The sequence below is a fragment of the Protopterus annectens genome, chromosome 10.part0 (assembly GCF_019279795.1).
Source record: "Protopterus annectens isolate FY-2018-M chromosome 10.part0, PAN1.0, whole genome shotgun sequence".
In the NCBI taxonomy this organism is placed as follows: domain Eukaryota; kingdom Metazoa; phylum Chordata; order Ceratodontiformes; family Protopteridae; genus Protopterus; species Protopterus annectens.
In genome coordinates this window covers 1643057060-1643079698 of record NC_056744.1, presented here as the reverse complement: position 1 = coordinate 1643079698, position 22639 = coordinate 1643057060, and the positions used below count along the sequence as shown (strand labels likewise).

Here is a 22639-nt window from a genome sequence, read left to right as displayed (position 1 = left end):
AAACTGTAGAAATCTGAAGTACTTCATGTAAACGTTAGTTACTGTGCTTTTACAGGAGTGACCTTATACAAGGCATTACCCACTCACTCCCCCTGTTTTTGGATACAGGCTAGGAACGTTAGTTAGGGGGTCACCATTGAAAAATGTATCTTAATTTGTATGCTCTGCTCCTATGCTGTGCTGGATCCAAAGTCTTCTTAAGACACACAGTCAGTTTACTGCTGAATCAGAGACACAGAGCTTTGCATGACTCCATCTGTAGTCTGTTTAAAGCACCAAGCCTTTCAAATTGCACACTGATAAAGAAATATATTTTGCAGCTGTAAGCACAGTTACAAATAACTTATTTTATAACAAACGACACGTAGTGTAGCATATATTTACAAAGTTTTTTTTCATTACAGATATGAATGATGACTTCTACAAAATACCTCTCTCTGCCCCTTTCTCACATAACTGAACTACTATAATAGTTATATAGAGTGCTAGTCACACACATAGATGTTGTTATTTCATCTTGGTATATTTTCTGGCCTTCTGTGGGAAGTCACATAATGTCTGTTTTTAGACTTTTCTATTGTCCTTTTGTGATTTACATGTAAGCACTTTTGCTGATGTGAGGATGCCATTAACAGAAATCTGAAAGGAAACATCTGTACAAGCTGTTCCTATAGAAAAAACATCCCGTATTGCTGAATTTATAAAAAAGGATGTCTGTTAATAGACATATGCTCTGCAAACATGAGAAAATCATGCCCTATATTGCTTTGTTAGGCTTTTCTGATGCTGTGAAGAGAAGCCTGTCTGTTATACATACAGTATGAATGCACATTTTACATTGCTAAACTCTATACATATATTCAAGCAAACTTTTTATTCTATGCTTTATCTTTCAGCATATTTACAACAGAATTAATTTCAGAATTATATTCATAATATCTAACTAGTTCATCTTAGGGTTTTCTTTTTTTTTCATAAAAAATGTGTATTATAAAATGGGTTACTTATGTGGGTAATAAGCTGTATGACCACAGAGTCTTTCAAAAGAATTTATAATGGATGGTGGCCTAAAAATAAGGGTGTAGTATGGGCAACTATACGCTAGCAGTAGAGCATGCCTTAAACAGTGTCTTTTCATCTTTTCTGCTATCACAGCTATCTAATGAATTCAAATAATTCACTATTAAATCACAGCAGTGTGGTAGTTTTGTGTTGCTAGACAGACAGACAGACAGAAATATATTTTCTATGTATTTTTGGTTCTGTATGATTCTTAAGCTATGTAGCCGACTTACTGGTCTTTTTATCAATAGCAGCAATTGATAAAGTTGTAACTTATAATCAAACTCAGTCTCTTTCTGTCTCTCCCTAGATCTCCAGATTGGCTTTTTAATTGTTATAATGATGAAGCACAGTCTGTTCATTTGGGGATTGTTGCATTTCGTGGTCCAGTTCCCCAAGGCATTAGCCAGCTGTATGACTGGCAAACCTGAACAGTGCATGGCGGCTACATTTGTTCCTGGCTACAACCTGGTTGGGGAAGGATTTGACATTGTAAAATTAACCCGGAAAGGAGCCTATGTGGTGGACACTCAGACTTGGAGGAGAGAAAATGATACATGTACATTGTGTACCAACTCACTTCTGCAAGGCAAAGTTCACAAGCTCCCCCTGTCTGTTGTGGATTGGCGGGTTCAAGCAGAATGTAAGCAGAGGGTCTCTAGTTCCCTTTATGAGTCCAACTCCTCCTTAGTGGAGTCTATTATATCTTTAATTACTAATAACTGGAAGACTGGCTTAGAAATGACTGAATCTGAAATCGCTAAAAAAATGGTTATGGCAGGCTCCCATTCCAGACTGGCAGAATTTTCCATGAAGAAGCTAAAACAAGACAAATACAGCTTTGCCAGTCTTGAATTTTCCTGCAAATACTACAGGTAAACATGAAATTTGTTCATTGTCTTCGGTGAGTGCTTTAATCACTACAGTAATTATAGCAGACTTCTTCAGACTAAACTGGCAAAACTAAACTACACTTAAAAATAAATACATTTTTGATCCCCTAACTGCAGTGGTGGTGTTGCGGTAGCGTTGTTGCCTCACAGTAAGATTTTATCCTGTTTGATTCTCAGCTAGAACATCTTCTGTGTGGAGACATGCGTGAATGGGCGTACCTTCGTTGAAGGTTGTGCGTCAGGGCTGGCAACTCGGCACATAAAAATCTACTGCCAATCATTAGCAGACCAGAGTTCCACTGTGGCGACCCCTAATTGGGAAAAGGTGAAAGACACAGCAACAACAACATTTTTGATCCCCTCAGACCTCATTTTTAGTGGACAGACACCCAGTGCCCCACATCCATGCCAGATCTACCAGCCATTCTCCCACCCCTCCTGGACTTATTCTGATATTGCTGGAGCCTCTTGTGGATCTTTAGGGTGTCCTGGGGGCTCAGCCATCTGTAGTTACACCCAATGTATTTTTTATATGCTTTACACACTTTGTACCTTTCTCCCTGCCACACACACACTCATTGGTTAGGTCCAAGGGCAACCCCCTTTTTTGGACCACACCTACCCTTAAAGAACATTATCAATGAGCACCCTCCCCCAAGATGGCACACCCATCCCTCCTTGCTGCTTTGTCAGTCACCTGAGCTGTAAATCAAACCCAGGTTGGCGGAGTCTTACTCAGGGCTTTATTCCTCTATGCCATCAGAGTAGCCTAAAACTAAACTGCAGTCTAAAAATTGTTGCAAAACTCAAGTAAAATGTTTCACTCCAATAAGTTACTACACCCATTAAAGTTTGCATCATTAAAGATTTTGTCACAAAACACATCTGAATAAAATACATAGTATATCATGTTGCAAATTATAACAAAATTAATGCTGGTTCATTATAAAATTTATCTTAAACATAAATGCTACATTTAAGTATTATACTCAGTAAAAACAAAAACAGCAAAAAATGTGATCTCTTTAGTACAATGAAACTTAAATGGCAGCTAGTAGAGTAATAGCTTCTTTTTAGAACACTTAAAATTAGGATAATCGTTGAAGTGACATCACAACCCCATGTGCAAAAATTGGAAAAGAGGGTCGTGGATGGATGGTTTAAAATTAAGAGGTCTATCGGCATCAAAATAAATCTGCTACAAATTCTCTGTAATCAAGCTGGTTATCTATCTGTCTGAAAGTCTCTCTCCATCACAAATGTTCAAGGGAAAATGTTTAGGTATTTAACAGAAAGTTGTATATTCTACACCTTGCACTGTCTGTACAGTCTTAGTGGTACAATATAATCATTTATTCAGGTGCAAAGCTTTTTCATTGTCTTCCCAGTGTAAAAAGCATTGCACCCATTTTACAGCATAATCCACACAGTCAGAATAAAAAGAAAAATAACCAAGCAATGTAAAATTTGTAACTGTTTGTTGACTATAATCGCTGGGAGAATTAGAAACATCCTTGCATATGCTACAAACTTTAAGTGCCTTGTTACTCTTGTCTTTCAGTTATATTACCCCTTGACTCAAAAAAATGCCTTATAACTTTTATTCTATTTATTGTTAAAAGTGAGGACTTCTCCACCTTCAAGAAAATGTCTGTATTAACAAATAGAATTCTTCAATTATTTCTAATAACTTGTTCCATGACTCTGCTATCTACCAAAAAGGTTAAAAGCATATATGTTCCAATTAATGTCATTACAAGAATTGCTACTAATGTCTAATGACATTTCACTGTTAATATGAAAATGTTTATCAATTACTACTTCGACCATGTATTCAACAATATTAATAGGATATCTTTTCTGAATCCTGATGCTGAAGTCATGCATATCATCAAAAAGTAGTAATCATCATTCAAATTATGTACATTGACCTACCAACTCTGTTTCATTTAAGATAAGTACAATTCATGCTATCATAATAAAACAAGAAACTGCTGATACTATTTTTTCTAACTAATGTTAGTGGCTAAGAAATCTACCATCCTCTCTGTATACACATTTATCTATAAATATAATGTGGAAACAGTTATTACTAGAAAAGAAAGAAAAACAATTGCAGTAAAACTAATAAAAACAAGAAAATGCTGCAATGAAGCATTATCTTTCCTTCCAAAGAATATATGATTAATAAAATTACATTAAAAACAATACATTTAGAAACACATTGATTTAAAAAAGGAATTCTCTTCTGAATAGCACATAATGAAGTGTATGTAACTGGGTACCATTATGGTACCCTTTGCTATATCCTTAACTGTTGGTAAATTTATTTTAAAACAAGAAAAAGGTGCTACTCAGTAGCTGAGCTACATATTTTCTGAACAAACAAATTTTGATACAGATGAACTCCTCACTTTGTACCAACATGTTTAAATGAATATCATCAGGAATTGCAGTATAAACAACACTGACATCTATTTTAACAAACAACTTTGTTTTAACTTTAAATGCAACAAATGCCTTGATTTTTAAAGTGTTGATTTGATCTTTTTATCCACAAACATGGAAGAGACTCAAAATCCAGTAGCTGCACTGCCATTCTTAGTGTGTGTTGGGGGGGGGGCATGCTATTGGACTTTCAATGTGCCATATATTAAGTTCACACACTTCACTTGATATAGCACCATTAAACAATAATCAGCCAAGACTGAAGAAATTTATATTCTATAAGCCTCATCAATGTTCTTTTTGGTTACTTCCTTACAGTGATGGCAGGTGACTTCAAATCAAAGGGGGGCTGCAGGAGACAGCTGAATGGGTGGGGTCAATGGGAAGGGGTGCGGCCGACTAGAAAGGGGAAGACCTATGCTCAAAACCACAAAAACTAACTAAATACACTGCCCTGAGTGCCAAACTGTTATTATGAGAGTCCAATCAAAACCGAATGAAGTGTAAAAGAAAAAAAAATATTTCAATGCATTGGCTGCATGACAGCTTATGTAATATCTAGATGGAAATAAAAAGGTTGTGAGGCATGAAAAAATAAATTATTTTTTAAATACATTAATGGAATGCCAGTCAAAATCAAGTATAAGAAAAACAAGCAGCACTCAACTCAAACCACTTCTTGCACTGCAGTTCTAATTATAATTTATATTCAGCTTTATTAAAGTACCAAGTAACATGCTGAAAGTAGAAATCTCTGATGCCCCTACTTGTAAAAATGTTTCTAATCCAAAAAAAGACCTGCTGCCTGACAACTATCTACTTGTTTCATGGGGAAAACATGATCAAAGTAAAAAATGAAAAGCAAACACGAAATAAGCTCAAGATACATTGCTTAAAAGGATTACTGTACAGGTTATGGAGCACGATTGGTATTCTGTTTAGTTTACGGGTAAAATCTGCAGAGATGACTGGAAGTCTCCAAGTGTAATGAGCTTCTTAAAATAATGTAATCCTGTCCTTTATTATAAATACTTTCATATGCATTTCAATACCCAAGGCTTATACATTATCTAATTAAGTATTCTCTACATGGCAACAACAGAAAGGCTTTCGATGTTGGCAATTCTTTAACAGTATGCTTATTAAAGCTTACATGCATCTTAAGATTTCAGCCAAGCTTACCTGATGGTCATTAAAGTATTGCTACTTAAACACAGAGCAACAGGCACTTTGAGTAATAAGCATAAATCAACAGTACAAAAAATATGACAGAAACCAGACCATTCTGCAAAAATCAAGGACAGATGAAAAGCCACTCTAGTACTTGTGTCTACCTTGGATGGGGGGGTACTCTGCATATTCACACTGCTTAACTACTCCTTGCCTTGCTTCGACACATCCAGAGTCACTACATGGGGGAGTGGGGTGCAACAAGTATGTCACAATTTGAAATGTCTCTGGCTGACTGTGATGGCCCTGACACATTTGTCATACCTCTCAACCTCAGAGCAAGAAATCTGGACAAAGCCATACAAAGAAGTGGGACAAAGGCCCAAAAATAAGGACAATTTTTAAAATATTGCTCTTATAAACATAGAAAGATAATAGAATAGGTCTTGCATTAGTATGACTTTTCTGAATGGTATGGAATCTGAAACTCAAATGTCTGTCATTATTTTCTAACTTCAGTCTTTAATGATTTGTCACTAATTTGCCAAAAAAAAACAATTTTATGAAAAATCGACCAAAAATGTGATGTAAAAATATAAAATAGCCACACAATACACTGGGAACCTGTCAAAGAAGGGACACTTTAATATTAGTACTGCTAACTTGAGCAGCTGACAAAATAAAATAATCTACACGCATTTCTGAAATAAAAGTAATCTATAACTCTAATTATTACAGTTATTTCTTAATTGTAAACCCTCCATGTTTTCTTCCAAAATTGCTATTATGTGGAGGGATTATTATTTGAGCCAAAATCAGAGACAGTTGAGAGGTTTGGCTATGCCTAATTCTATAAAGCAATTTATTTGCATGTACCTCTCAACCTGTTAATGCAATAAATCTGGGCAAGGCCAAATATATTGGGGGAACATATAAACAGTACTAAAAATTGCTCTTGTATAAACTGAGACAGTTGACAGAACAACAGGTCTTACTTTAGCATGCATTTTTCTGAAGGTTATGAAGTCTGAAACTCAGTGTGTCATTATTTAGTGCCTTAATTCCTAAATGATTTGCCAGAAAACCACAACTTTTATAAGGAACAAACCAAAAATAAGAAGCAAAAATCTATTCATTCTTTGAAAATCTGGACAGTTGGGAGGTATAGTTCAGCTGGGGCTGTCTAAGTTTGCCGCCCTTCCCCCTCACAAAATCATGGTCGAATGGAGCCTCCACCTGCAGCCATTCCAATGATCCATTACTTGGCTATTTCACTCCATTTACCATAAACACTAATGTACATACTGATTTACTTCTATGATGATTTGGACTTAATTTGAAAGTTTTATTTTGCATTTTACAGCACAAACACTAAGACATCTCTGCTAAACAAACTTAGCATTAAAACTTCTCTGCCTTGAAACTCACATTCATTGAAACAGCATTGAAACCCACATTCAAAGAAAATACATTTTACCAGTGGCAGATAAAGATTAATTCTGGGCTGTTTTCAAATCATAGGCCCCTTGCATATGAAACATACATGTGCTCTTTGATACACCTTCCTATTGTTTTGAACATTTTTCCAGTAAACAATGAAACAAAACGCATGCATCAATAATGACAAAACTGCCCAATTCAGAACATTTCCATCATAAAAGTCTACTCAAACTTCTACAGTCCACCATTATCAGTACATATGCACAATTCTACAGTCCACCATTATCAGTAAATATGCACAATCTCTGAAGAAGTAAAAAAGTCATCTAAATAATTCCACATTAAATAAATCTGTAACTAATAAAGAGGTTGCTGCTAGCAAACACCTTTATATTTCATGGTTTCATCGAAAAATAAAGTGTCTGATGCCCCTGAGGAATAAATTGCCTATATTACATTAAAAATGATAAGCTAGTAATATTGCAATAGGAAATGGATGGCAAACTGATAACAGGCTCATAGTTAGTATCTTAACTTTTTCAGTACGGCAGCATTCACCCCTTGTGGGAGTAGAACCAACAACCTTCTGCATCAAAAGCAAGTACACAACTTGGCATAGTGGTATTGCTGACTTAGCATAAGCAGCACTAAACTTCTCTTCACCTGCAGCTCTCAGCTCCTTGTAAAATCTACTCAATACTCAACTGCATCTCAACTTCGCAGGACAAGAAATCTGGAAAAAGCCAAATTTATTGGGGGGGGGGGTCAAAAGGCCAAAAACCAGGGACACATTAAACATTGCTTGTATAATTTTGGAAAGTTGCTAGATATATATATATATATATATATATATATATATATGTGTATGCATGTATGTATATATAAACATACATACATTCAGCTAGTTTATTCATTTTGTAAAGAAAATTTTAGAAGTTTGGAGTTCTACAAGATGAGCTTTGATAAGTAAGTTTGGACTATATTAGGATTAAACTGGCATTTTTTAACTGAATTAAAACTGCAGTACGATATCATAGGCAAAACAAGCAGCACCAGATACTATTAACCTAAAGGCAGAGCAAGAGCTTTTTTTTTTTAATTAATAGTTCACATATGAACATGCAGATGAGTAAGTCACAAATTTAGTTATAGGTACAGAAAGGCTGGAAATGTGTACAAACTGAAATTACAGATTAAATATATTCTTAAGAAGTGAAAGACAGAAATCATAGACTTTCTTTCCTTGCAGCTGTAGCTCTCACTGTCTCACCAAACAGACGTGTACACACATTTTCCTGTCCAGTCTAGAAGTTCTAGATGTTCTTACAAATGTCACTTGTACATTAAAATGTCAGGCAAATTGTTGTTGTTTTCTGCACATGCATTGCATTTTGTAAGGATCCCTCTCTGCAGCATGCAAAACTGACTAAAACAGCATATCAGGTTCTGCCTCTGCTGTTCCCCAATATTTAAATAAAACAAAATGAAAAGAAATCTCCCTTGTTGCCTTGCCTATTTCTGGGCTTATTTACATCTGAAAATGTCATGATGTTTCTATAATGGAAATAATCTATAGTTTTCAGTAGGACTTAATAGCTTCATGAACTTGGCATATGTAATGATGTGTTCTTAAATTAGCATCACTTTGAAAACTAAAGTGTTATAAACAGAGGAAATGTTCCTTCCATTGCTGGTATTATTAGCATCGTCTTCTTTTGATGAGCTATCAGGAAATTCCAAACTCTTTGAGTTCACATCCATATTTATCCAGACCAGATACGATACCAGGCAACTGAAATGCACACATCAATTTACCAGACATTCCTAGAGGAAAAGTGGCCTCAATATGAGACCCTGCAATGCAGACATTGGACAGTATAAGCCACATAACTGAAGATATGTTTGTGTGTCCGCGCATGTGTGTCTATTTGTTAAATGGTCAGAAAAGAAAAAGACAAATGTATATACTTCTGTGTTTAATCTCTGATATACACATATCCGTGGTGGGGATAGAACTTTTCCCCAAGAAAATAAAACAATGTTCATGTTGATAGCAACTATAGTACCTCAGAACAGCTAGCCCTCATTCTGGTGTACTTTTGGTGAATGAAAATGTTCAGGGAAGAAGACTTACTGAATCTGTCTTTACCTGATTTTGAAGCAGACACTGATTAAAGGCTCTTCTCCATCTAGATCCGCTTGTCAGACTTCATTTGTCTCCATTCACTATTGTACAATAATTGAAAGATTACAGTTTGATTAAACCATTAACTGAACTGTCATCGTTCATCTCTATCCTTGTGCTGTCTGCACTGTATCTGGAGTTTTACAGGGTTCCATTGTAGGCCATTTTAACTTATTTAGAAATGATCACTGAATAGGGTTTCTTATCTAAGATACTATGATAATATAACAGTGCAGTTACAAAAATAATGCTGCAGTATTTGAATCCTGCTGGTGTAATTATTACACCATTTGATCATTGCATTGTTTAATACCACTGACTTTCTGTTGCAGTCTAAAATACCACATGTATAATTTTCTGATGTGCTAAAAATGAACGTGCTTTTTTCCCTTTCCTGACTGATTGTGGTCACTCAGCTGAACTGGTATAAGACAATAAATGCCGATTTTTTTCTCAACTTCATCTTTCTTTCATCAGTTGTGATTCCAATATCAGTAAAATTAGAATCAAATCAAGATTTATACACATTTTTAACATATATTACATCTCTGTGTCAAAAACACATTTCTACTTCTCTTGCTAGACTGCAGCTAATATTTACAAAAATATATACATTTTCACACCCTCTTACTTTTACAGAACTACTCAGGGTCATGGCTTGCAAGCTACCAGACTGTCTGGAGATCACTGTGCTGGATATCTGACTTATACCATCATGGCATGAAAACCGTTTTTTAACCTGACAACAAGGATTGTATTAGAAGGGCTAGCAGGAGCTGAAGAAACTATCTCTGGTGAAGTGTAATATTAAGAATATTCTGGTTGTCAGCACATGGAAGAAAGGTCATGTAATGATGCCAGTATCTGCCCTTCTACAGCACTTTCCTATACCTAAACAAACACACCCCTGAAGCCAGCGATCGACCGTCCGACCATGTCTCCTACCTTCTGAAGCCAGCGACCGTCCAACCATGTCTGCACCTACCTTCTGAAGCCAGCGACCGACCTGCATGGAAGCCATATAATCCAGCCAACAGAACCGATCGCTCTACATGACGCTCGCGCAGCGAAATCCCTGTGAGAGCTGAGAGAGAGCTCTCAGCTCACTCCTCATTGGCTCTGACTGCAAGGGAAGCAGTCCGGAGCTCCTCTATTCTGTGCGGTCGTTGACCGCACAGATTTCTGGGTATCCTACAGCACAGGTTGCTGGGTACCTGTTTCTCTGCATTCGGACTGCCGATAAAGGCAGTCTGAATAGATTTTTTGTTTCACGGATTGTTTTTCTTGTTTTATTTTCTAGGTGGGAGGGCTGCCCCTGCTTCCTTATAAAAACAAAAACTGCAAGCAAGTTTAGAATTACCACTTTATACACATTGGTATTCATAATGACTTGTGTTCTACCAGGTCTATGACAGATGATCGACTTTTCGGAAACTTGAAAAAAATATTGAACAGACCATATGATCGAGTTTCCAAAAACTTGAACATAAAAAAAAAAATACCTTTTTTATGTTTTTGCATGGTGGCAAGCCCCCCTCCCCTGCAAATTATATATACCAACTCCGAGATTGCGCTACAGTGAGGAAAAGGATACATTTCTCGATCCTCGCTGTACTGCGATCTCCATTCAAAAGCTTCAAGTTTTTTAAAACTCGATCATATCGTCTCGACCATATGGAATTCAAACGTCTAAAAACTCAATCAACTAATAGGGACCTGTTCTACCTTACCTGCTTTCATTATGCTGATTTTTTTATATCAAGCTACAAATCCTTTTGTTTTTGAAAGATTAAAAACAAGGAATTTAAAACTAATGAAATTTCCTTTGAAAAGACAATAACACAGTATGAAGGGATGATTAAAAAGATGAGTTTACATAATAAAAATAGAGTTAGACCCATTCCATCATCAAAAAGAACATTCAGGATCAATATGCAGCAGTAAACTGTTAGTGTTTTAACAAATCATGCCTGACTGGGAAGTATAAACATGAAATGTTCTATAATAAAAGTGTTTCTTCTATTGTCAAATTCCATTAAGAAAAATGTAGTACCTTTAAATGAAATAGTATTGAATACTTGTTAACTCTTTTGTTGTGGTCTCTGTCTTGAATGAAATTATTACACAATTATCCCCATGTCCAGATCAATGATATTGTTCCTGCCTTTCCAAAATGCAACATAAAGATTTTTAGAGCCATCTCCAGGCCACAAAGATATACCTAGTAACACCTAAACAAAACACTAGTTCTCAAACAGGCAAAGAGGGACAGAAAACAACCAATCAGAGTTGTCAATAAATGGCAGAGGTTTACATCACTAGCATTGCCTTGTTGGGTCACCTATTACTTAGCTCTAGAGGACTTTCTCCTTCTCTGTCTTTTTGTCCCTGTACAGAAGGTAGAGCTAATTTGGGAAATAATTGCCATATTCTTCAGGGACAGAAAAGATATTTAATAAGTTTTTTACTTGAAGTGGCCACAGCTGATGTCTCAAAGAAAGTACTTTGGACCTATATTTCTAGGACCACTGGTAATACGGCATCCTACCATTTTTTTAATCATTTTATTATGAGCAGCGTTTTTCATTTTTACATGCTGTGTACTCCCCATGCATTGTGCAGTGTTATTTTGGCACTGATTGTAACTACAACTATTTTATAATTACATGTTTATATAATACTAATAAACTAGGCTCATGCCAGGTGATAAATATTTGCATTTAACTTTCAATAACTAGCAATTCTTAGGCATGTAAAGCCAACTATCACAATCAACTATTCTATCTGTTCTTATGTCAACTTCAATTTAACATCTATCCTCAAACAAAAACAGTTAAACACACAAGTTAACTATTTTCAATATAATTTGAGATCAAGAGTTAATTAGAGACCATATTAATTTGTCTTCACTATATTACAAATCTTTACAATTGGTCCAGTAACTTCATACCTTGTATTGCAGACTACTTTATTAAGAAGATGCCCATCTTAAGTGCTTCAATCCATATTAATATCTTCTTCAAGCTCTATTTTCATTACAGAATCCATTACAGACCATTTTTTGCTATGGAGTTCTGTTTTTGATCTCTGACAGATTCTTAGTTCCAATTTTTTAATCTGTAATCATCCTTTTCTCCTCTAAAGCACACTATTTTACACCAACTGAACAAAAACATCTCAATGCTGAGGTTAAATTGTCATCTACGTATAAGGCAACATTTTGTTCAACTCATTTTTACTGAAGCAACTCTGTACATAGCCTTCCCTAAAAAAGGCATCCAAGAACCTCTTTCTGAACTGTCACATCTTCAACATCTGTCTCCTGTCTCTGGGATTTTTTTCAAGTCTCCTAGGAGTATAGAAATATCTGTATAAACATTTCCATGCAACAATTCAAGCATTCTCAATTTAGTTGCATGGCTCGGGTTAAGATGTATTTCCCTTAACTGATCATCTGTAATATCTTTATTTAATTGTTCACTCCATACTACTTTACCTTTATACTGTATTGTCTTCTAAAATATAATACTGCCCTAAATGCTCTACATACTACTTCTTTTACAGTCTTCCATTTTGCTTCTGGCTTCTTTTATACAATCTACTATTTGTGGTTTAGCAAAATTACTATCCAGCCTTCGCATTTCTTCATTGAACTCTAACATTAGACCTGTATATGCAAGTTGATCTGAGTTCAGTAATCTAAAAGATTGCCTCTCTTCATCCCATTGTATTACCTCATCTCATTTTACCATTTGCTCCTAAAAATCTTCGTTCTTTGTTCTTTCTTTTCCAAATGCTCATTACATTTTTCTTCTGCATCTTCAGTATTGTTATTACTATAAATAGTACAAGTTATTTATGTTTTATAAACAAGAAACATCTGTATTAAGTTATCAGTTAAGACACAGGCAATCATACTTTTACATAAATGAAAACAAACCATAATGACATATTTTCATTTGCAAACATTATACATCACTTATAATCTATCTAGTCATTGTCAGTCAAATATTACAAAGCTCATTCAATTCCTGCCTACCCTTAAACATCATTCCTTCTTCAAAACATTATACCACATGTATTGTTCCTACAATTCCCATTTTTTTCTATGTAATTTGTTCCTACCCTTTTCTAAAGATCCTCACTTCCAGTTGTTTTATCTCTATAACTTAATTCACAACTTCTAGTACTTTAGATTTTGATTTCCATTTTCTAGTAATTGCTTTTTGGCAGTCACCAGAATTAAACTCAGCAAGGCCTTACTATGTCTAGGCAATTCCAATTCTGTATCACAGCTCAAAAAATAATGTCCTTAGTTATACCAATTTGCTCATTCAGTATTTCTGATAGAGTAGCCTGCATTGAATTTTTAAAGTCCGTCAATCTGTTACACTTCCAAAAAACATATTTTCACTTATCTCTTTCTTTCCCACCACATCTCCAACATTTGCAATCTAACTGAAGAAAATTTAACTTGGGGTATAAAAATACTGATGCAAGCTCTTCCAAGCAAAGATCATAAATATTCTAGACATTGTTGCATATTTGGGAGCCATGCATATATCCCCTGTTGTTTCTTTGGGACTTGCTTATCCAATCTCCCTTTCCAATCCTTTCTAACTTCCTCTGATTGACTTCTATAGTTATCATGCAATATTTTATATCCCTACTAATTATCCCTTTGTTTAACAACAGCTCTGTTCTATAGTCTACTATAAACTCTACCACTGCCAGCCTTTTGCTTATGATCCTCCTATTTCTTTCACTTTGCCTATATTCTGATATCAGTCCTTGATAGGGAAGGCAATCTCTAGCCTGCAGTCCAAATGAATTCCTGGCTTCTTCCCATTCTGTTACCTTTCTCTATATAGTTGTCTGCTCCAAGTATCTCAGCTCCTTTGCCAGTTTGCTTTAATAAATTCCAGCCCCCCTCTTGCCTATTGTCTGTAACCCTAAATTCATTCATACCTATCAGCAGAATCTCCTTTCTCGATCCCAGTGTTGGCTTAGTTTTTAGAATACTTTCTGCTACTTTATTAATATAATATTCTGTATAGCTTTGTTGTCCTCAAGGATCTGCATCCAAAATCCCAGTCTCTCCTTGTTTCTTGAAATTCCCCTTTGTTTCAAAATCATCCCTTTGCACTTTGAATTATATCTGTCTGCTTGAGCCTTAACTCTGAAATGCCCCTTCAAATCACATAATCCCAAGCCACATTGAGCTATTGGAAGGATCAACTTATCCCACTTGACTCTTGCCTTCTTCACCTCCCAGTTAAAATCACTCAGCTCTTTATAGGTTGCTATCCACAACTTCTCCTCTGGTTGATATATGATACAATATGCCTGACAGGTGTATAAAACTAAAAGGACTAACAACATTTTCACTTCTTTTATCTTGCTATCCATAGCCATAAAACAGAGGTTCTAATTTCTCAGTTCTTGTATTATGTTTTGAATAGTGTCTTCCCACATGTCTTTAGCTACCATAACAGAATCCTTTTTAGTCCATACTACTAAGTACTTAATTTTATCATGTCCCAATAAATACTGGTATTGCTGAATCAATTCATGTGTGGGAACATAATTACAACTGTTGTCTTTGCTTTCCCTTCATTAATTTTGTATCCCGAAAACTGTATCAGAATATAAAACAACACTGAAATTTCCTTTTCTGATTTTATCAGGTATAAAATAACATCATATGCAAATAAAGCCATCTTTTATTGACTAGCATATCAGTTATATCCTTGAATTTCTGAGTCCCTTACTTTCTTTACCAATGGTTCTTAATATAATGTAAATAACAAAGTGGAAAGAGAATTCCCCTACCTGGTCCCCTGCTCAAACAGAACTTATCAAAGAGGAACCCCCACACACACTTTAATTTTCCTCTCTAAGCCCTCATATATCCTCCTAATCAAATTTAGAATTTTATCAGGGTATGCAAATGCTTTCATTGCCCTACTCAAAAACACCCCAGTTTACTCTGTCAAATGCTGTCTCTGCATCACTACCCACCAACAACAGTGGTATTTTCTTACATTCTGTTTCCCTCTGGGTCATCAGTGTCCTATTAATGTTTCCAAACTTTATAGCTATGTATCAATGTGGTTTTGTGGAGAGGAGGCAAACATTTGACATCACCTTTGCCATTCTTCAGCCATTATAGACATAAACACTTTATAATCATGGTTTAGAATTGAAATGGGCCTATATAAAGATGGATCCGATGGGCCTTTACCATCTTTAGGTATTGCAGCCATCACCACTTTCTTCCAGGATATTGGGGCTTCTCCTCCTTTTAAAATACTGTTAAACAAATCCTTCCAGATTATCACTTTCTTCCATTCTTACTTCCAGACTTCCACAGGAATACCATCTATTCATGGGGACTTTCCTGTAGATGGTTGATACATCACCATTTTTATTTAATCTCTTCCTATCCTAATTGTTAGTAATTGAGCATCATCTATCTCTAACCTTGGTATATTTAATTCTTCCATAAACCTTTCCATTTGTACTTTTTTCTTGATTTCCACATTTCTCTGCTTTATATAGATTTTCATAAAATTTCCAAAATATTTCTATTGCCCCTACATGATCTCTGGTCATTTCCTTGTTATAGGCTCCCTTAGCTTGGTAACAGCTCTTTCTATTTTCTGTTGCCTGAGCTGTTGTACTAAAAGATTTTGTGCTTTGGAGTTATTATCAAGAAACAGTTGCTGAACAGCAATCTTTCTAAACTCATGCATATTATTGAGGTACTCCCTTATTTTCTCTTTAGCACTCTGCAATTGTGTCTCTTCTTGTTCTGTGAGAGTCCCCTTATTCTTTAATACCTTAACCTTTGTCAGTCCCTCTTATATTCTATCCTATTTTTAAACTCCACTTTAATTTTTTCCCACTCCCTACCTATATTTTCAGAAGAAATTTCTATCTTCACTAATACCTCCCAAATACTTTTCACTACCCATTCTTTATACTCTTCTCTGTTTAAGAGATAGGTGGGGAAGTGCCAGTGTCTCATTTTTATTTCATTACCCTGCATTTTTATTTTAGTTATTATTGGCAAGTAATCTGAAATAGTTATTGGATGCATATCAACATTTTCAATTAAATGCACATGTTCCTGTGAAATATAATTTCTGTCTAGCCTATCCCACTTTTTGTACCTTGGAGAATAATATGTAAATTATCTGCAAACTCCTACTACAAATTCAGATCTTCCACACCAAATATTTTCATTAATGTCTTCAAAAATCTACAATCTTTTCCCTTCTACCCACCCCCCAATATATCCTCACTGTTGCAAATCAAATTTTAGTCCCCACCTGTAAGTAATACTCCCTGCTGAAAGCTGATTATTTCTCCCAGAATTTTCTTAAGCTCCATTATAGCAGTTTTATGTAGAATATAAATACGTGCCAGCTTAATCCTCCTCCCATGCCAGTAGCCCCTTAGTGCTACAAATCTACCATTATTATCTTTTTCCCATTTTTTATCATTATTGGTGCTATTCTCACAATTAATATTTGTATTCCCCATTTTCCTTGTCCCAGATGTTCTGCTGAATAGCCATCCTGAAATTCATTCTTTATAAAATTCTCATGGTCAGTTCTTTACAAATGTGTCTCCTGTACATAACTATTTGCACTCTACATTTTTAATATAGTTTACTACTCTGTCTTCTTGTATATATCTGTGAGCCCATTCACATTTAAAGATAATATGGGAAGAGTCATTATGAAGGCATGCTATTATTCCTACCTGTTATGTACGACAGCTTGTTTAAAAAAAGTATAGTTTCAGCTTTTGTGTTAGATGCATACACTAATACTTGGCAGGTTGATCTTTTGTACAGTTGCTTCTTGCCATATCCATTTGAACCTATGTCACATCTTACAAGACCTTCTGTTTTAATGAAACCCTCAAACAAAACAAAATAAAAAACACCCTCAGAGCACCTCCAAGAATCTACTAACGTAATACTAACACACAAAACTATGTACATCTTTAAATAATTAAGTTTAACCCTCCTAATAGGAACAATTGTCCCAGACTGACAGCCACACCCATAGATTTGGATTAACCTATAAGGAAGGTTATCGGTACAGACTGTGCTTCTACTTCCACCAAGTGTTGTCTGCTTTGTCTTATCTTTATTCCTCTCCCAGATGTAAAAAACAACTTGAATGCTTTCAGAAAACATTATGTCTTAGCCATTGGAAGAAAACAGTATTATGTTTTTATTGTCCCTTTATCAGATTTTCTCCATAAAAAAACATGAGACCCTGATAAAGAGTTGCCTTCCACTATAAGCTTTTCATATTTCATTGTGAAGATTTATGTGCTAGAGAAATCTTTTCATTATATTCAGTGTTCTTTTATTTATTTGCTTCCCCTTAAGACTTGTTATTAAATCAAGCTAAAGGTCTTAATCCAGTCATTCCCTTATGCAAAACTAAGGAAAAGCATACCAATTGTTTTTGTATCATGCTCTTTTTTTCCTAGGCTTTCTTCTGTTTTTATATTGCAATGGCTACATTTCTTAAAACTGAACAAGAAGAAAGAAAAGAGTAGGGAAAAAATAGGGGCACCTGTTTACTTTAGTATCCCTATTACACACAACAATAACTGAAAAAGCTATAAGCTGTTGATTTTATCCTATTTTTCAATGTCTAACTTCCTTTAATATAAGGATTTTCTTAATTTTCTGTATACAAGGCTGAACATAAGATTCTTTATATGCCTTTCCTACTTCTGCCTATATGCCCATGTATGATCCTATCATTATCTCTTTGGGAACTATGCCTGCCATGTGCTTACATTTTTGGCATATAGCCCATCTCCTGAATGAAATATGTTAATCTACATTGTGTGGCCTTATAGTATGCCTCCAAATCTGGAAGTCCAAAACTACCCTATTCCAGTAAAACTATTATTCTTCCTGTTGCTGTCTTTTTCTTGTGTTATCCCAAAGAAACTCTTTTATTTCTTTTTCCATATTCTTCCATATCTGTGCTCTTGGTTGATACATACAGGCCTGACCTATGTAGAGAACCGGCAATACAAAAAAACATCTAAATAGCAATTTCCATTGTCTTATCTTACTTATAGTCTTTTGAGTAATTTTTTTCCTACAGTTCTTTTTTTTTTTTTTTTTTTTTTTTGTACATGAAACATAGCTGCTTACTCAACATTAGTTTTTAACCAAATTCCTAAATACTTCATTTTATCATGAACCCACAAATAGGGTAAGTTCTGTGCCAAGTCAGATGTTGGATTATAATTCATTACAATAGCCTTTGTTATTGCTTCATTTACTTGATATCCTGCTGTACTATTCAGAATTTAATTTTACCAAATATAATTTTATATTATGTTCTGGATGGGTAATATATTACATTATCTACAAACAGCTGTGCTCTCCTTTGTGTTTCTTTATCTATATTTAGTTATGTCTGATTATCTTATCACTATGTCTAATGGGGTCTATATTACGAGATCGAAACCTTAGGTAGTCGAATACCTAAAGGTCAATCACTAAATATCAAAATGTAAAAATCACGAATGGCCGTTTACACAGGAAAACAATGCCATTGGCCAAACTAAAAAAAAAAAGTTTTAAACAGAAATCAAGTGGGGGGGCCCCCAACTAATTATACCAACTCCGAGATTGCTCTACATTGTAAAAAGGGCAAAATCTGCATAATGGCCAAACGACTTGTTTCCCGGTGTGGAAATGGCCATTTGCGATTATTACATTTCAATATTTAGAGATTGACCTTTAGGTATTCGACTACCTAAGGTTTTAATCTCGTGATATAGACCCGGCTAATGGCTCTAAATACAAAACAAAGAATAATGAAGAAGGGCACTCCCACCTAGTTCCATGAAGAAGGGCACTCCCACCTAGTTCCATGAAGAAGGGCACTCCCACCTAGTTCCATGAAGAAGGGCACTCCCACCTAGTTCCTTTTGTAAGGCTAAATGTTTTAGACAAACTTCACCCTAGCTTAAGCTCCTCTGTAGACATTAAATATTAAGGTGTAGTTGCAGATGACCACTGCATTGTTCATCAAGTGGCTTTAGTTCAAACATTCAGTGTTGCAGTGCATTGACAGCAATGTGTTGTATTGTATGAACTGGCAGTGCATTTTGCAAGTTTTTTTCCCTTTTCTCCATTGTAATGTGATCATAGGTTTGTATATGTAACTTAACAGGTGCAGAAGGCCTGACCTCCCCTGCAAAAAGTACTTTTTGTGTTTTTCTGTGTTTTAGCTCATTGTTTTTTATATTAAATAGTGAATAAATGGCTGAAAAAGTGCGCTGCTGTTGCCTACGTTTTTGGAAATCTGAATACTTCAAAATATCTTTTCATAACCCCCCCACCAACTCAGTCTGTCAAATGCTTTTTCAGCATTTTTCAGCATCCAAACCTGTTCATGTTAGAATATTATTATTGTCCGATGTGTCCTTCTGAATCAAAAGGGTTCTGTCAATATTATCATATGTTTGCCTACCTTCTATAAAGCCACACTGATCCTGGTCTATTATTCTCAGCAATGTCTTTGCCATGTTTTTTATTTTTTTTTGCCAAAATCATCATAAACTTATTGTATTCATAATTTAGAATCAGAATGGATCTATGACCTACACAGAAGATATTGTTAAAAAGTTCTAGCCAGACCTTTATTAATTCTTGTGCCTTCTCTTTCCACCCTATCCATCACTATTAGTGGTTATATATTCTGATTTCCTCTTGCTTCTTTCATTTCAGTTTCCTTTATTTCTGATTTTAATACCCCTCTTTATACTTTTGTTAACTGATGGAGTTGTAATGTTCTCAAATATGCTACCATTGCCTGTGTGCTGCTCTTAGCTTCTGCATCTTGTCTGTATAGAGTACTATGATAATTAACCAATATATTCAAATTTTTCCTGGGTCCACTTATACCCTGTCATTCTCATAATTCTTGACTTTATCATCCTTTCTACCATCTGTTGCCTCAGACATTGAGACAGCAGTTTAGTTGTATCAAGGTTATTGTCAAAAAACAGTTTTCTTAAAACCATTGCTCTATCTTCATTCAGATTTTCTAACTACTCTCTCACAGACATCCTATCTTCTTTCAGTGGCTCTTTAACCTTTCTGTTCCTCTTATTCTTTTTCACTTCACAAATCCCTTAATTTTATAAGCCTTATAGATACCTACTGTGGCTGTTATTCCATATCTGATTTGCTTTCTTTGTAACCACATTTCTAATTTTCAATTTACAATTATCCCAGCTCTTTGCAAGCACTTTACTGTTTAGGTTCAAATCTAATAATATTTGAGTTAAAGTTTGATCTACTTTATTAAAATTACTTCCTTTTCAGAAGTACTGGAAATACTATAACAACAGACTTATACTTGCTTCCAAAGCATAATTTGTGTAGATGCATCTGATAATATCACCAGATATGTTTTCATAGTTTGGACCATTTTACAGTATTCTTTTGATAAGTAATATGCATCTAATCTTGCCCAAGAACTATGTGCCACTAAAAATGGTTAAATTCCACTTCACTTTGTCTTATTTTCATAACATCGTTAAGACCAAAGACATTCATATATTTCTTTAATTACCTGCCCTCTGATGGTATTCCGTGGTATTTTGGCCATCTAGAGAATTCTTCCTTATTTCCTGAGTTCCAGTCTCCAAATACTGCCATACATCATTGATAAAAGGCTATAACTTCTTTCATACTAATCTTTATATCTTGTCTCGCTGCTTTCAGTAAAACATATAGGACAGCCAGTGAAATTTTTACACCCTACCAACAGCTTCTCACCACTATAAAACTTATCTTCATTTGTTCCTCATTCTTTATTGTTATAGTCTCTTAAATTAATATTAAGACACTTTTCTTTCACCCTCCTTCTGCTCCTGCAAAGAAACACTCCTTTCCACGTTTGTTTGCAAAACTTTCTTGTTCTTTATTATTCAGATCCATTTCCTGTAATTTTGTTATATGTGTATTACTACTGTAAAAATAATTTGTATCTTGTCCCATTTTCCTGTCAACTAACCCATTAACATTTCAACTAATAATTCAGATTTTTCCATAGTAAAGTTTATATATTTTCCTGATTAACTTATATTCTTTGTCTTTCTATTACAAACTGGTCCTTCATAATTTTTTCTATTATTTTTTTTGTATTACTTCATGTACTTTAGTATATTGTCCCAAATAAACCTGATCTGTCAGCAGAACACATAGTTCCCTCCTTACTCCAACAATAAACAGTATATATATATATATAGAGAGAGAGAGAGAGAGAAAGAGAGAGATTTTTTTTTTCAAAGCTATAAAGCTGGAAACTATGAAAACAGTAGTGTAAAGCCTCTTTCAGTTCTCACTAACCAGAACCAAACCTTTATTTACTCTTTTGGACTGGATAACAGATATTACAAATCATTGATCTGTGTATTTCAGTTACCTGCAGCATTTTATTTCTGAGGCTGTCCTTGTATCCTTCTGTTGCTAGATAGCCAGGCTATCTACTTTCTTTCATTTTGTATATTGATTTTACAGATTTTCATCACATAATATGTTAGCTTCAGTTGTAGACACTGACTTCAAAGTAAGGGGGTCTGCAGAATGGATGAAGCTTACTGACATGGAATGGCTATATATCAGCAGGTCAATGACCATTACCTGTGATCAAACAACAGCTGCTGTCATTCACTTTCATCCACAGACTGCCTCAGAATGTACCCATTTATTATAGCCACTTTATGGACTACATACACCTTAGAAGTCTAGCTGCAACCAACAAGACCAGCCTTAGATGAAATGGTATCCTGGACAAACCAAATGCCCACACACACACACACACACACACACACACACACACACACACACACACACACTAATCACCTCTGCACTTCCTCATTGCTCTCATCTGTTTTCTCCTCATCTGGGCGCTACACCATCCATATACATTGCGTTTTCTTGCTTTTTCACTTTATCTTACTTTATAGTTTTCCCATGCTGTTAACGGACTCTAATTGGCTAAGATGCTACTGTAATAAGTCTGGAAGAAATGACTAGATTAAGCTGGGGTTTGAGGACCACCAGATACCCAGAAGTCATAGGATTATTGATGCTCTGAGGTGCATCTTAGAGCTTATTTTACAACATTTTTGATTTAACTGTCTGACAGGTAACAAAGAGGACTAAGGCTCTGACTTATTAATCATTTGCTTCCAGTGCCAGAGGTACAGGGTTTGCATCTTTCCACCTTTATTTGTCTACTGTGTGACCGTGTACAAGTCACTTAACCAGACAGTGCTTTGGGGCAGTTAAGAATATGGATGAGACCCTAATGATCTCCAGGGCTGTATACATAGTAACTACCTATGAACCTATAACGATGATCTGAACAAAAAT

General features: G+C 35.2%; 2 protein-coding genes across 2 annotated transcripts in view; both read left to right on the top strand.

The window, feature by feature from the left end:
• LOC122814358 overlaps positions 1–22639 on the top strand; it is an 862993-nt gene that overhangs the window by 754695 nt on the left and 85659 nt on the right. The window contains exon 10 of the mRNA XM_044086944.1: positions 1373–1937. Within this exon, the coding sequence (XP_043942879.1) occupies positions 1373–1937 (565 nt within the window). The remainder of the gene's footprint in view (positions 1–1372; positions 1938–22639) is intronic.
• The window catches only part of LOC122813836 (perforin-1-like), a 32904-nt gene continuing 11642 nt past the window's right edge, over positions 1378–22639 (top strand). Inside the window, exon 1 of the mRNA XM_044086368.1 lies at positions 1378–1937. Within this exon, the coding sequence (XP_043942303.1) occupies positions 1402–1937 (536 nt within the window). The 5' untranslated portion in view covers positions 1378–1401. The remainder of the gene's footprint in view (positions 1938–22639) is intronic.